The sequence below is a fragment of the Nansenia antarctica genome (assembly GCF_963989245.1).
Source record: "Nansenia antarctica genome assembly, chromosome: 19".
Classification (NCBI taxonomy): domain Eukaryota; kingdom Metazoa; phylum Chordata; class Actinopteri; order Argentiniformes; family Microstomatidae; genus Nansenia; species Nansenia antarctica.
This window is the reverse complement of record NC_137692.1, coordinates 19918612-19933636: the sequence shown is the minus strand read 5'-3', so window position 1 is coordinate 19933636 and position 15025 is coordinate 19918612. Positions and strand designations below refer to the sequence as shown.

Here is a 15025-nt window from a genome sequence, read left to right as displayed (position 1 = left end):
ATGAAAAAAAAAGATGGCGGCTGATACTAACGCAATCACACACAAACACACACAAATACTGCAAAATAACTTTATACTAGCTAGATTTTGAAAATGTAAGGATACTGGGGGGTAGAACGCACATATCTAGGAAAGGTCATGAAAGGAGGGTCCTGAAATTTGATCGAGTGCAAAGATTTCTTTTTACTCACAGGGGTCAAAAGTCTTTATGCTTTGCGTCATTGACTGTCTTTTTGTAAATCATTGTCAACTATAAAATGTAAAATGTATTTTTTTTTATAACAAAAGGATTAAAAAAATAAAATTAAAAAAGTCCATTAGAGGGGAGCAAATGTAATGCGTTGCTATCCGGTTATTAAGCCTGACGTCAAACGTGACGTTTTGCAATAGCCGGTCGCGCTAACCGCAACACCAAAACTTTTGGTCCAAAAGAGTTATCTCCCTTGGCGGAGCTTGCTAACGGGGTGGGAACCTTATTCAGGTTCTCTGGTGCGATGCCTCCTACCATCCTTTCATGCGCGGAAATTCCATCCTTCCATGCGGGTGGCGAACCCAGAACCTTCTGCGTACCAACCGGCCGCGCTAACCACTACACCAAGACAGCTAACCCGCTTGTTTAAGATTTTTTCGCCTATTTAAGTTTTTTTTTTTTTCGTTGGCCCCGGAAACACGTCACGACTTAACAATATCAAATCAAAAATATCCACAATGATGAAAGAAGTAAACAAGTAGCGAGTAGTGTCCATTTATATGGAATTTGGGCCATATGGCCAGTTTTATCTGTTGAGGTTATTTTTGACCTGTTCCAGCCACCCATGCAATCTGTGTGTTGGCTGTGTTAACACTTTGACTTACTGTATGTAACCATCGTTAGCTGTATGTGCAGAGTTGAGTCTGTTGAGCTGTTGAGGAGATGTTCCCGTGATGTTGTGTTTTAGGACTTCCCCTGTGTAAACAGATGTGTGCTCCCCCCCAGTTCTCCCTTTGGTGTGTGTGTGTGTGTGTGTGTGTGTGTGTGTGTGTGTGTATTGTGTGTGTGTATTGTATTGTATTGTATCGAATATGCATTTATATTTCCACTTCAGTCTTTCTGCCTAAACCACCTCATCCTCCTCACACCATGTCAGATCATAGAGTGGGTAACACCAACATATGACACCACCAGCATCCCCCCCCCCCACCCCCCTTCCCTGACACTCTCCCCCGCCAAGACACCTGAGCTGGTTTAGTTCCACTCACAAAGAAACAACTTTGTAGTGCCTTCAGAGCAGCAGGTGCATGCTTCTTCTCGTGTGTTTGTGTGACCACAACTCAGCGCACACACACACAAACTGGTCTTCCACCACAACTACACACACACACATGCGCACGCACACGCACACGCACACGCACACACACACGCACATCATTCATACAGCATATTCTCTTCCATTTACCCCCTTACACACTGTGTATCACTTTCCCTGATCTCCCTCCCCTCTGTCTCCTCCCCTCCCCTTCCCCCCTCCTCTCCTCCCCTCTCCCCCCCTCTCCCCCCTCCTCTCCTCCCCTCTCTCCCTGCAGTCGTCGTCAGTTTGGGCCTAAGGACCAGGATGAGGTGAAGATCATTGAACACCAGACCCAGTATCTGAGACTGATGCCTCACCTGGCTGCCGCCTTGGCTCTCACCTTCACTACCAGGTAATATTTACATTCATTAGCATAATTAACTTTAGACATCCAAAGTGACTTACAACACAGTACATTTGTCTGAGTGAATCATCTATACATCAGTCATGATAAGAAAAAACAAATCTATGCCTAAGACCAGGGGGCACTAACACACAGCCGAGGCACACTTCTTTGAAACATGCGTAGACTTTGCTATTAGACATTTGTGTTGTTATTATTATGAAAAGAGAGCTCTAACTGACTCCACTAGATGGCAGCAGTGTCTCTATATCAGCCCACGTCCAGTTAATATTCTCATTATCATTTTGTATGAGCTGTGTGTTTTAATCTGAAGGGAAAATGAAGTGTGCGTTTGTGTCTTGGTGTTTCTGTGTCTCGGTATCTGTATCTGTATTTGTGTGTGTGTGTGTGTGTGTGTGTGTGTGTGTGTGTGTGTTCAGGTATGCAGCGCGTATGATGGACGACGCTCTGTGTAAGGGAGAGGACCTACAGAAGAGCCGTTCTCTGCAGGCTCTGGTGGCTGGACTCAAGGCCTACAGCCAGGGCCGGACTTATACATGGGCTACCCTGGGCTTGAGCCCAGGGGCCCCGGGCTACAAGGGGCCCCAAAATAAATCCAAATGTATGAATAAATATTTGCTCTTTGATTTTGAATTCATAAATTACGTTCAAATTGGAAAAAATTGTTTTGTCACAGCGCAGGGCACGGAAATACAGCCCCCCCCCCTCCCCCGCGGGCATGGAAATACAGCCCCTATCACTATTCCTACTGGACGCTCTGATGAATGACGTGTTTTAATTTGTTTAATTTATACTGTATATTTAGGCCAATGGAGAGGTTTACATCGACGCGTCACGCGCAGGGCAGGGGCATCATCTTTGGTGGAGCGATTGTCAATGTCATGATCATGGCGGACAGGAGGAATTACGAGAGTGGAGCGCAAAAAAGAAAAATGAAAAATGAAAAAGTGGAACGCGAAAGGGAGACACTGAGAAAAACTCCAAAACTTACTGGGTTTTTCAAACCAGTCGTAGATGCTTCATGTCCAGACACTCGCGCCCAGACACATACTGTTTGATTGATTGAAAACTTTATTAGAAGATTTGCAGAAGTAGGTACATGAAAGTACATATTACATACAAGGTCAACTAATAGGATAAAAACCCAAGAAAGCCACTGGCTTATTTCAATTGGGGTCCTTGATTCTCAATTCATCGTTACATGTAAGACAGACAAAAAAAACTAGTACTATCTACAAGATAATACAGACAAATAACTATTACTATCTACAAGATAAACATACATCCATCATGGGAAGAACAATACAACAAAACATAAGGTATGTACAGCGGGTAGGACAGGTGGGGACATACACCACAGGTGGGGGCGGGGGACAAAACACAAAGTATGTACAGTGGGTAGTTCGGGTCACTTACATTTCGGGTCACTTACATTTCGGGTCACTTACATTTCGTCTCAGGCACCCACACACTCCCCCCACGTAGGCCCTGTTAGTGTAGGTTTGTTATTTTGTCTGTCTTTATTAAATAAACATGTTATTATTGTCACCCTTGTCTCTGTGTCCGTCTGTTCTGGGGTTCTGCCACATTTGACCGCTTGGTTCAGGCCTAACACTTGCTTTTTCTTCATGTGCTTTATGCCAATAACATACTCCATTGGGATACGTGTGTTTCTGGTCATAGGTTCTGGTTGGTGTAGTTGTAGCTTATCATTTTTAGTGTAGGTAGGGGCCCGAACAATGACTCAAGCCCAGGGGCCCCCACCCCCCTAAGTCCAGCCCTGGTCGGAACTAACTGTTGTATAAAACGGTCATAACGGTCATAACGGTTAACTAAAAATGGAAGACAGGCAGCAGTGCAGCTAAGAGGCATAGATGTGCTTTTCTTATGATGACTGGTGTATAGATGATTCACTTACTTTAGACAAAATGTTCTTGTTGTAAATCGCTTTGTATAAAAACAAAAAGTAAAACATGTACTTACGGTACAGTGATAATAACATTACTCAATACTTCAATACTTACGGTAGTTGTGAATGCCAGCTGTACGCCAATGCGCATGTGTGAACAGAATCAACATGTCAGCGCCCATGAGAGGCATTTTCGTGATCAACACTTTGGTGGTGACTATATTAAATATAATAGCTCTGTCAAACTAAATCGAGTAGCCTAATGAATGGAAATGTGGTCGTTAGTTAACTAGATAGCTATTTAGGGCAGGAGTCTAGCTCCAGAACGCTCCAACACAAATATATAGGCTATGTCACTATTAATGACAGAGTAATTAAACAGTTCATGACGTTAGAATTATAAGGTTCTATCTCCATTTTTGTCAAAATTTAGTTTTTTTTAATACATAATCTGATCCATTAGGTGTTTATTAATGCCTGTGTGGTGTTATTTTTAAAATGTTGACATTTTTGAGTTAGTAATTCATCAAATACAAAGGTTCCATCTCACAGAACATAATGGAATGTAAAAACTTTGACGCTCAATATCTCTGAACTACCCTAAACGGAGATAGAACCTTATAATTCTAAGCTCACGAGTTATTGAGCTATGAGCCTTTCATGCAAGACGTTGTTGATGACTCGTGGAGGAGCTGTCAACATGCACTACTTTGGGAACATGTGTCGGTTCCTGATGCCCTCCTGTCAGAGAGTGTCCTCTGGCTCGTTTCCAGCAAGTTACAGAGTTGATCTAGACCCTAGATTCAACAGATCGTCCCTGAAACATCATGGCCAGCAACACATCCGAACGGTGCATGCCACGCAGTCATTGATGGTGACCAAGTTACTCTCTGTGGAGGAGATCTTCTCCAAGCCATCACTGCAGGATCACTTGAGGAAGATGGAGAGAGAGTACAGTGATGGTCTCCAAAGGGTCAACATGACCCAGGGACAACAACACGAGGGTGAGGAGGAGCTGAGAGTCAAGAGGACCAGAGTGTCTGTGTTGGCCCCTCTGATCCAGAGCATCAGGGAGCTGGAGACCAAACGACAGGAGTATGTTGATACTGAAACGTTACTCAAAGGTAAGAGATCAAACCTAATCATTATTCATATTACAGTTGATGGAATATCAGGATCACACATTATTAGGCTACTGTGTGATCTCGACATTCCATCAACTCTAATATGAAGGCAAGGCATGGGGCATTTCATATCATGGTCAATATCCCAGACCTTCAGCTGGTGAGTTTGCCATTGTGTCATTATTGTACCCATGTGCTCCTTAGGTGACTTGATGTGCGATCATTGTAATTGCTGATCTACATTGAGATGTATTGACTAGGTAACACCTTGAATCTTGTAACCTGAGGAGCTGTTATTGACATTCAAATTAAGCCAGATTGTTTTTTCCCCCTTTTCAGATGAGGACCCAGATATGCGTGAATTGGCATACAATGAGAGGGAGGCCTGTCAGAAAGACATTCAGGATCTCAGACAAAAGGTATAGTGTATCCTCCTGAGACATCTTCTGCCCCTCAGCACTACGTCTCCTGAGGACACCCGCTTTTCCCCTCTACTGTGTCCCTAAAAACTTCTATTGCCCCCCTTGTACTGTTTTTCTGTTTCTCCAGTGTCAATTTTTATTTTTTTTAAATAAAGGAAAGGGTTAGAAGAAGGTTTTTCCTTCTATCAATGGTCCTGGGCCTGAGCTGGATTACTCTTCCTGCTACGACTGGTGGATTGATGATTCACATGCTTAGTATTCAAATGTATTGATTGTAAGTCGCTTTGGAATAAGGCGTCTGCTAAATGCCCAAAATGTAAATGTATGGCCTAACTGTTGCATGATAAATCAATCGGAATGAACATGACTTATATCCAACAGAACGTGCATTGAAGATGTAACGACCCCATTTTTATTACAGGTTTACTCATAATTGATTCGGACTGTAGACTTTATTTTTATTTTTATTTTTAAAAATAAAGTGGCTAACACAGTACACTATTATTCCATATATATATATAACGTGTACATCAGTTATAGGAATGATGTCTTGTGCCCTGTTCTCAACTCCCACCAGACAAATACAGTGGACAATGATGTCTTGTGCCCTGTTCTCAACTCCCACCAGACAAATACAGTGGACGTATACCCAAACAATAAACAATACACTTTATATATCACAATACTCGTATGAAAGACATATCAGTATGAAAGACATAGGTTTCTACAGAGAAGAGTGTAGTACTGAACCTTCATAACATATCGTGAGCTTAGAATTATACGGTTCTATCTCCGTCTAGGGTAGTTCAGAGATATCAAGCGTCAAAGTTTTTACATTCCATTATGTTTTGTGAGATGGAACCTTTGTATTTTATGAATTACTAACTCAGAAATGTCAACATTTAAAAAAAAAAATTGCACCACACAGGCATTAATAAACACCTAATGGATCAGATTATGTAAAAAAAATAAGATAGAACCTTATAATTCTAACGTCACGATATCCCATTCTTTCTGTTCCTCCGTGACTCCTTCAGATCCTGGGCCTTCTGATCCCTGAGGAGGAGGCTGACCTGAACGACCTGGTCCTGGAGGTCACGGCTGGGATCGGAGGTCAAGAGGCCATGCTTTTCACCGCCGAAGTGTTTGACATGTACCACAGCTTCGCAACACAACAGGGCTGGGGCTTCGACATCCTCGACTACATGAAAAGTGAAATAGGTTTGTCCGGCGTGTTCTTTCGTTGTTTATCAACGGAGTCCAGAGTTTTTTTCTGGTCCAGTCTTAGAAAACGGTCAGAAAACACTCAGGGTCCTAATCATCATTGGATTTGTTGGAAACATTTCCTTTATTCATACAGGAGGTGATAGAAAATGTCCTACAAAATGGTGTATGAATGTAATGGTTCTGTCTGTAGGAGGGCTACGGAACGCCTCGGCCAGTATCAGCGGTCCACAGAGCTACAAGAGGATGAAGTTTGAGTCGGGCGTGCATCGCGTACAGAGAGTCCCCAAGACGGAGAAACAGGGCCGCATGCACACAAGCACCATGACCGTGGCCGTGCTGCCGCAGCCAACAGAGGTGAGGCTTCTCTTCTTTTTGTTCTTTTTATTTCAGAGTGGGGCAGTCCCACTCATATTTTAAATGTTATTGGATAGAGATAGTGAAGGTAGACAGGAAAGCAAGGAGGAGAGGGCATGTCAGCAGGGCATGGGCCGAACCCATGCCGACATGGGCATATGTGTGCACTGTAGACCGCGGTGCTAGGCCACTGGACCACCCCAGGCCACTGAGACTTCTCTTCTACTGGGGTGTGTGGTCTCTATAGAATAGATTGGAATAGAATTAGAATAGAATACAACAGAATAACTTTTTCTTAGGGGGGTACTTTGGGTAGCAATGTGATAAGAGACCTCATACCTCATATTTGAGCACTAGCACACCTGATTCAACTAATCATAAAGCCTTTGGTTAGTTAGTTAGTTAGTTAGTTAGTTAGTTAGTTAGTTAGTTAGTTAGTTGAATCATGTGCGCTAGTGGTGGACACTCAGACTAAGTACTAACAGATCAGGTAACACTGCTATTGAGCAATACATTACATAGCAGGTGTCTTATACACTGTTTTTACTCTCTTGTTTCCTCCTCAGATCTCTTTTACCATCAACGCCAAAGACCTGAGGATCGAGACCAAGAGGGCGAGTGGAGCAGGAGGCCAGCATGTCAACACCACCGACAGCGCAGTGAGAATCCTCCATATCCCCACAGGTAATCTGACGACACAATGAGGGTCATCCATGTACAGTTATAAGATGTTACAGTTATTATACTCTCCTTTTCTCATGTAATAAGATGTTTGTTTATTTTATCTTATAATAACATACACTCACAGTAATCAATAAAGAGCTACAACAGTGCTGCACATCTGAGTTCTTAAGCCCAATGTACACGGCGTGTGATTTTGTCGTACCGCCGAATTCGATTCCATTGTTTTGAATGCATCTCAATGAGACAATGCACACGGCGTGCGATGCAATATTGTCGCACGACAACATTCGATTCTCCATTCACATTCATTCATTCATTCATTGGTGTGAATTGAGAATCGAATGTTGTCGTGCGACAAAATCGCACACGCCGTGTGCATTGGCCTTTAGAACCTTGGGCTGAATTTGTAAAATTCTTAGTTACAACTGACTCATTCATTGCCACTACTAACAGGGAAGGAAGCCCCTGGTGAGTTTCACCCCCTGAATGGTGTCTCTCTCTCTCTGGTTTCTATTCCAGGTGTGGTTGCAGAGTGCCAGCAGGAAAGGTCCCAACTGAAGAACAAGGAGAAGGCCATGAAGTTTCTACGGGCCAAGCTCTATAGCATGAAGTTGGAGGAGGAGACCAGTAAACGATACTTCCAACGCAAAGTCCAGGTAGCCTAAAGAACTGCACACTTTGAAACACGTTTTCTGTGCGTCAAAGTGTACTTGTACACCTAACCAAAAGAGAGGAAATATTCTAGCAAATGGGCAAGAATTCAAAGTACTGTTGGCTATGATACTCTGATACTCTGGTGCTTTGAGTTGCATCCATGTACGAAAGGCGCTATATAAATAAAGTTTCACTTCACTTCACACCTGAAAGTCGATTTGTTTGTGAGAGAAAAAAACAAAACAGTCTTTGATCCTTTTCTTGTTTTTCAGATCGGCAACAAAGGTAGATCGGAGAAAATCAGAACGTATAACTTTCCTCAAGACCGGATCACAGATCATCGGATCGGGAAAACAGTGCATGACGTCAGAGAATTCTTTCTGGGAGAAGATCTTCTGGATGAAATGAATGCTTCCCTGCAGGAATTCTCTAACCAAGAGACTCTCATGGACATTCTTGGAGAAAATGACTAACTAACTAATGCATATAGGCCAGTGATTCACATTAAAGTTTTGAGGTGTGAAGCTGTACTTTGCAAGATCATTATCCCCCACCCACCCCACACATGGGTGTGATTAGCCAGCCAGGGTTCCCACACCTTCTGAAACATCAAATTCAAGCCCCTTTCAAGGACTTTAAAGACTCAATTCCTTCAAATTCAAGGGCCCACCACAGCATAGTTTGAGACAGATCTAGATGAGAATTGATATAATAGGAATGACCATGAACGGTTTTAAAATCGAACTAATTGTTCGTAGCAACTAGTATGGTTGTTTTATTCCCTTCTACATGTTACCTATATTTTTGGGGGGGGGGAGAGAGAGAGAGAGAGAGAGAGAGAGAGAGAGAGAGAGAGAGAGAGAGAGAGAGAGAGAGAGAGAGAGAGAGAGAGAGAGAGAGAGAGAGAGAGAGAGAGAGAGAGAGAGAGAGAGAGAGAGAGAGAGAGAGAGAGAGAGAGAGAGAGAGAGAGAGAGAGAGAGAGAGAGAGAGAGAGAGAGAGAGAGAGAGAGAGAGAGAGAGAGAGAGAGAGAGAGAGAGAGAGAGAGAGAGAGAGAGAGAGAGAGAGAGAGAGAGAGAGAGAGAGAGAGAGAGAGAGAGAGAGAGAGAGAGAGAGAGAGAGAGAGAGGAGGGAGGGAGGGAGGGAGGGAGGGAGGGAGGGAGGGAGAGAGAGAGAGAGAGAGAGAGAGAGAGAGAGAGAGAGAGAGAGAGAGAGAGAGAGAGAGAGAGAGAGAGAGAGAGAGAGAGAGAGAGAGAGAGAGAGAGAGAGAGAGGGGAATTCAAGCACTTTCAATGACCCATGTACATTTTCTAAAACTTTTAAGGCCTTGATTATTTTTTCTCAAATTCACAAACTTTCAAGGATTTCAAGGACCCGTGGGAACCCTGGCCAGCCCTAATGCATACTCTGGTTCTTACTGTAAATGTTTTACTAGTATTTACAAAGACAGTAGACCTACTACTGTTTTTGCAGAGAATGAAGCCACACTCTCCTCTCCACTATGATACATTTCATTACTGCATTAGTGACAGCGAGTATTCGGTCCCTTATGTTAGATGGTCTGTTTATCAGATGATTTATTTGCACAGTATATATAATGGATTTCTGTTGTATAAAGTTGTATTGTCATTATACTGTCTGTGTTTGGACTTTGGACTATATACTCAATACTAGGTCATTCATGACTTACTTAAGTGTCAGTGCCTGTGTTTTTTTAAATACAGTATTCCACAATTGTTGCTAAATTACTGCGAAGACCACTGTGACCAAAACAAAATCAAAAGGTCTCTGTAGCTGTAATGTAAAAATGTAAATGTAGCTTTGTTCAATTTCTGGTGGGAAAAAGCAGCGGGCCTTATGTGACCTGCGCTCTAGCGCCTGCCTACGTCACCTCTAGCGTGCACTGTACTCTTCTCCTGATTGGTCGCAGGTTTAAAGGTAACGTCCCCCTTTTCGCCCTGATTGGTCGGAGCCTTTTGGTACACGAAATTCAAATGTACAAAAACGGGCGCATTCAAAAATTTCCGCATTCAAGTCTCAAGACAAGTCAGAAGCAGCTTGGAGAGGGGAACCACATTGCTAAAAACAAAGTTAAACGGGAGCGAATCGAGAAAACATTTTTGGAAGTCACAAGGTATGTAATGTTGTCGTTTAGAGGATAGAAAGCAAACGTGTGTCTAGTTTTAATGACCTCTAATGCAGATACTTGGCTAGTTTGGTGAGCTAAGCTAGGCGCGTTTTGTTTGATATTGAGTCACTGGCACGTTTCCGTACGTGTTTGTTGGGATATTTGGGTACTTGTAACATTTGACGATGTGTCAAGCACTCTCCTATCCATTTTTTGCAATACATTCATAACATTGTGTTGCATTAAAGCAAGGGGAACTGTAATGTTGCGCGCGTAAAGTTGGCAACTGGCCTTGTTTTGCATGAAGAAACTAACTAACTAACTAACTACTTTGCATGCATATTTGTTCAATCGTGCAACACACGTAGTCATTAAGGCTGTGCATATATATTTATAAGTAGGGGTTTTCCTAGCAATTCTATGACTCTTAACAACATGCAATGTGGCTAGCTTTTGGAGGGAGTGCAATTTGGAGGGAGATGTGATCTAGGGGGATAAGGATGTTATGTTCAGACAAAGCATTTTATTTCTCAAACTTTCCAATCAACCCGTTTGAAAATCAGGTGTTGTAAATGCCTGTCAGTTGACATTTTACACACAGTTGACATTTTACACACACATGAGTCCTGGCGTGCATTAGTTAGTTGGCGCGTATTAGTTGGCGCGTTTTAATGATGACATCTGACTTTACTAATACATTGTTTTTCTTCTTCTTCTTCTTCTCGGGGCTGTAGGGTCCAATTTATGACTTTATGACACCCAAAATGAAGTGCCCGTCCAACTACGAGGAGGCCAGGAGTCCGTGCAAGGTGGAGAGACGTGGCACAGCCGAGTTTAAGGAACCAGTCCCCAAAACCTCCCCCCTCAAGGAATGTGTCAACTCCCCGGTCAAACCACAGTACTCTCCAAATGTGCTCAAGGCCATCTTTCCTGTCAGTGACAATGTAAAGGGGGTACACAACAAAGAGAACACGAATAAAGACAGGGGCCATGACAGGACTCTAGAGGAGGGGACACAGGGCTGTGAAGCATTGGAGGACAGTGGCTACTTGTCGTTACACAACAGCCACATAATAGAACCAGAGGACCACCACCACTACTACAAAAGTGAAGAACAATCAGGGAAATCCACAGAGCAACTTGTGTACACATCTACCCCCGGCATTACTGTTAAGCGCAGCAAAACCAACAGTTCTGCCTCAATACTCCCCATACTGAAGTTCGAGCAAGCCGTGTGCGAGGAGCTCACCAAGGGCTTCAACAGGTCCAAGACCTATGACTGGTCAGTCATCGGCCGGCTAGCGGAGGACTTCAACCTGGACAGAGTGATCGGTGGAAGCGTTGGCCTCGACTGTGTGGATGTCCTGCAAGTGCTCATCAAGAGAGACATGAGACACATCCTCACACAGATACTGGGTCTGCTCGGAGATATGGACTTGATAAAGTAAGTATAAGTGGTAGTAGTAGAACATTATCATCCCAGGTGTAGACATTGGTGTGCCGTGAGATGCGAGAATGTGCTTTATTGACCTATAATGGCAATTGGCAATGGTGATGTTTCTCTCGCAACATGTTTATGCCCCAATCATGTACATCATGTAACCTTCTCATGTATTCAGCGTTGTTTTTCCTCTTCACAGCTGTAAGAAAGTGAGCAAGACATGGCAGACGATCATCTGCCAAGACACACGTTCAGTCCGAAGATGCCAGGCGACCGAGCAGAGACTCAGGGTATGAGTGTTGGCGCGTTCATAGCGTTTCTCCTTTTTCACCACACCGATACAAACATGGTGTATAGCTGCTAGACTTTGTAGTTGACAATGCAGGGAATGCTCCCAATGTTCCATATCCCCTCACTGGCATTTATTAGCATTCATTTATGTATAACCACACAGTGCTTGCTTATTAGTAAGTCCACATTAATAATCAACTGCAGGAATATTGTGCTGTATAGTAAACAATTACCTTTTTCTTATTGTAGGACTCGATGTCTCCAGGAGATGAGAACTCCCCGTTTGGTTCTCTCACGCGGAACCGGACCCTTTCCAGGGTGGTGCTGTCCTCTATGCAGACTGTAGCCACCAGACTGAAGTCTGCCGAGAAGAAGCCGCCCTCCCAGAGAGACTTCACACCGTCATCACAACCTCATTGCTCCCAGAGAACACACTTTAGAGAGTACCAAGAGGTGAGCCTCCTATCCCATCTATAATGACCCATAATGAGTTATCGTTTTACTGATGTTGTTGCTACTATAGTGGTCCTTACATAGGGCTTTCACACGGGCAAAGAACCGTGCCGGTTCGTGTTCGGGAACCTCCGAATGTTGGCGCTGTCTGGCGAACGAGCCCGGCTTCGGAGGTTCCCGAACGCGAACCGGCACGGTTCTTTGCCCGTGTGAAAGCCCTAACAGTGAGTTATGCTTAGTGGGTAAGCATTGGGCCTTCCACCATTGAAGTGGACTGGGACAATATGTTTATTACAGGCTGTTTTTGGGTGTAGAAGTCTCCCTCTTATTTGGTGGAAGCCTCAATACCTACATAATGTACCCAGACTAGTACCCCATTCCCGACCAAAACCTTTAGTATTGTCAGCATACCTGTGTTTTTATTAAGCTCTTTATTAAGTGGGCTCATATTGTTTTCCCCCTCCAGGCCGCCAGCTGTCTGAAGACTCACGAGTCTCTGAAGCCGTGCAGCCGCTGCGGCTCCCCCGCCAAGCACAGCGCCTTGTCCCAAAGAGCCGTCTGTACCCGCCTCAGCTGTGCGTTCGACTTCTGCACCCAGTGCCAGGGCCCCTTCCATGGCTCCTCGGCATGCCGTACGGGCAAAACCTCCAGAACAGTTCCTCTACTGATTGGCAGCGCCCGGAGCAAGAGGAATGTAAGGCGCCTGTGAGGGTCTAACCCTAACCCAGGATCATGCTGTAGGATTATGATGGGAGTTTATATATTATATATATATTTATATTATATTGAAGTTTTCTTCAATGAACTGTACATTGTTATACATATTTCCCCATGTGTAATTATTAAAAATTGTTCTGTATTTTTAAATAATGTGATATGTTTATATTTTAATTGTTTTAATTTTTATTAAAAATGTATGCCTTGTCATTCATTGTAATAATTCTCAAAAAACCCTTTCCCGTTGTCTTTATTTTGCGCTCAATCTAGTACACGCACCTTGTACTCTTATCCCTTGAAAATATGTATCACACTCAACGTAAAATCTATTGAAGATGCTTTTTAGTCTAGGATTAGATTTTAGCCTTGTCTGTGAAAGTGGCGCTAGATGTTAAACTATGTAGACCTTTAAATCCTGGTAGTGGTGGCATATTGTGATGTTAGAATTATATGGTTCTATCTCCATTTTTGTCAAGATTTAGTTTTTTACATAATCTGATCCATTCGGTCTTTATTAATGCCTGTGTGGTGTTATTTTTAAAATGTTTACATTTTTGAGTTAGTAATTAACCAAATACAAAGGTTCCATCTCACAAAACATAATGGAATGTAAAAACTTTGACGCTCGGCTCAATATCTCTGAACTACCCTAGACGGAGATAGAACCGTATAATTCTAAACTCACGATATGTTATGTAGCTGAATGTTAAGAGCATTCAGGAACCCATAGCAAGAATTCATTTAGTCCACTAGATGGTGCCATACTGCTTACACTGAGGGACATTAGCTGTTCAGTGGGATAGTAAAGAGCTAAGAATGGCAGAAGGGGGGCATCCGAATGGAATGGACTTTATTTGTCATTGCTACAGTACAGGTACCAAACAACGAAATTTAGGAGCCTCAGATGTGAGGAGCCTCTGCTATGCTGTTGAGACGGGGACATTACATTGAAATTAATTACATCAGGAGTAGAAAAGGGGTATGACGAGAGGAGACGAGGTGCTAATTCATTGTAGTGAGGAGAGGGAGAGGAAAGCCCAACAATGTATTACTATTAGCCTGTCCTCTGATTTCTACCTCTGTCTGCCTCCCCTGGAATGAATGAATGAATGGACTTTATTGTCATTGCTACAGTACAGGTACCAAACAACGAAATTTAGGAGGGGTGGCTCCCCTGGTGTTAGGAAAGGGAAAAAAAAACACTTTAAAAAAAAATCACAAGAAGGGAAGGAGCTGGTTTACATAAATAAAGGCTATGTACACAATCCACTGTACTATACTGTACAGATAGACGACTAGGGTTGTCATATTGCACAATAGTATTGTTTCACGTTATTTAAAGTGTCACAGTTTGCAGGCTTGAAATGTACATGTATGTGCCTCAGCACTACACCTGATTTTTTCAGTCCAGCAGCTGCCATACAATCCGTCCAGACTGTCCAGGGCCCAGAACTTAGGTCTTTGCTGTGTTCAGGGCCTGGACGGCCCTGTGGTAGAAGCTGTTCTTCAGTCTGTTTGTCTTAGCGGCCAGGGTCCTGAACCGCCTTTTCGAGGGCAGCCTTAGGCGGTTAGGCAATACATACTCCTTAGTCCAATCACAACTAAAACAGTTTGGTAGGGGGGGGGGGCTCTTTGCCAGAGTGACTCCCGATGCGGCTGTGGAAATGTATTCTTGAGCTGCACTTTATGGAGATTTTCTGTCACTGTGTGACAGACAAAGCTATCTTGAATCTTGAATCTTGTTTGCTTTGTCTTTCTATCAACGAGGAGCCTATTGCTTTTGGGTTCTTCTCTCCCTCTCTTCCCAACGACTAATGATCTCTTCCTCTCCTTATGCCTCTTTTCTCTTCTATCACCCCACCTCTTGACGTACTACGCCTATTCTACTCCCGATCTTCATCGCTCTCTCATCTTCTGTCAGTTTCAAAACC

At 43.4% G+C, this 15025-nt stretch overlaps 2 protein-coding genes across 2 annotated transcripts; both read left to right on the top strand.

The window, feature by feature from the left end:
- Positions 1 to 4174: 4174 nt before the first annotated feature.
- Positions 4175 to 8778, top strand: mtrf1l (mitochondrial translational release factor 1-like). Its single transcript, XM_080549144.1, has 7 exons — positions 4175 to 4725; positions 5065 to 5144; positions 6185 to 6368; positions 6565 to 6728; positions 7295 to 7412; positions 7932 to 8068; positions 8339 to 8778. Exons 1-7 carry the CDS (start codon positions 4251 to 4253, stop codon positions 8537 to 8539), a joined length of 1359 nt encoding a protein of 452 aa, XP_080405270.1. The 5' UTR covers positions 4175 to 4250; the 3' UTR covers positions 8540 to 8778.
- A 2178-nt stretch (positions 8779 to 10956) lies between these two features.
- On the top strand, positions 10957 to 13086 carry fbxo5 (F-box protein 5; the record flags this gene model as incomplete). Its single annotated transcript, XM_080549026.1, has 4 exons — positions 10957 to 11636; positions 11833 to 11923; positions 12174 to 12377; positions 12844 to 13086. 4 exons carry the CDS (start codon positions 10957 to 10959, stop codon positions 13084 to 13086), a joined length of 1218 nt encoding a protein of 405 aa, XP_080405152.1.
- Between the last annotated feature and the right edge of the window lie 1939 nt (positions 13087 to 15025).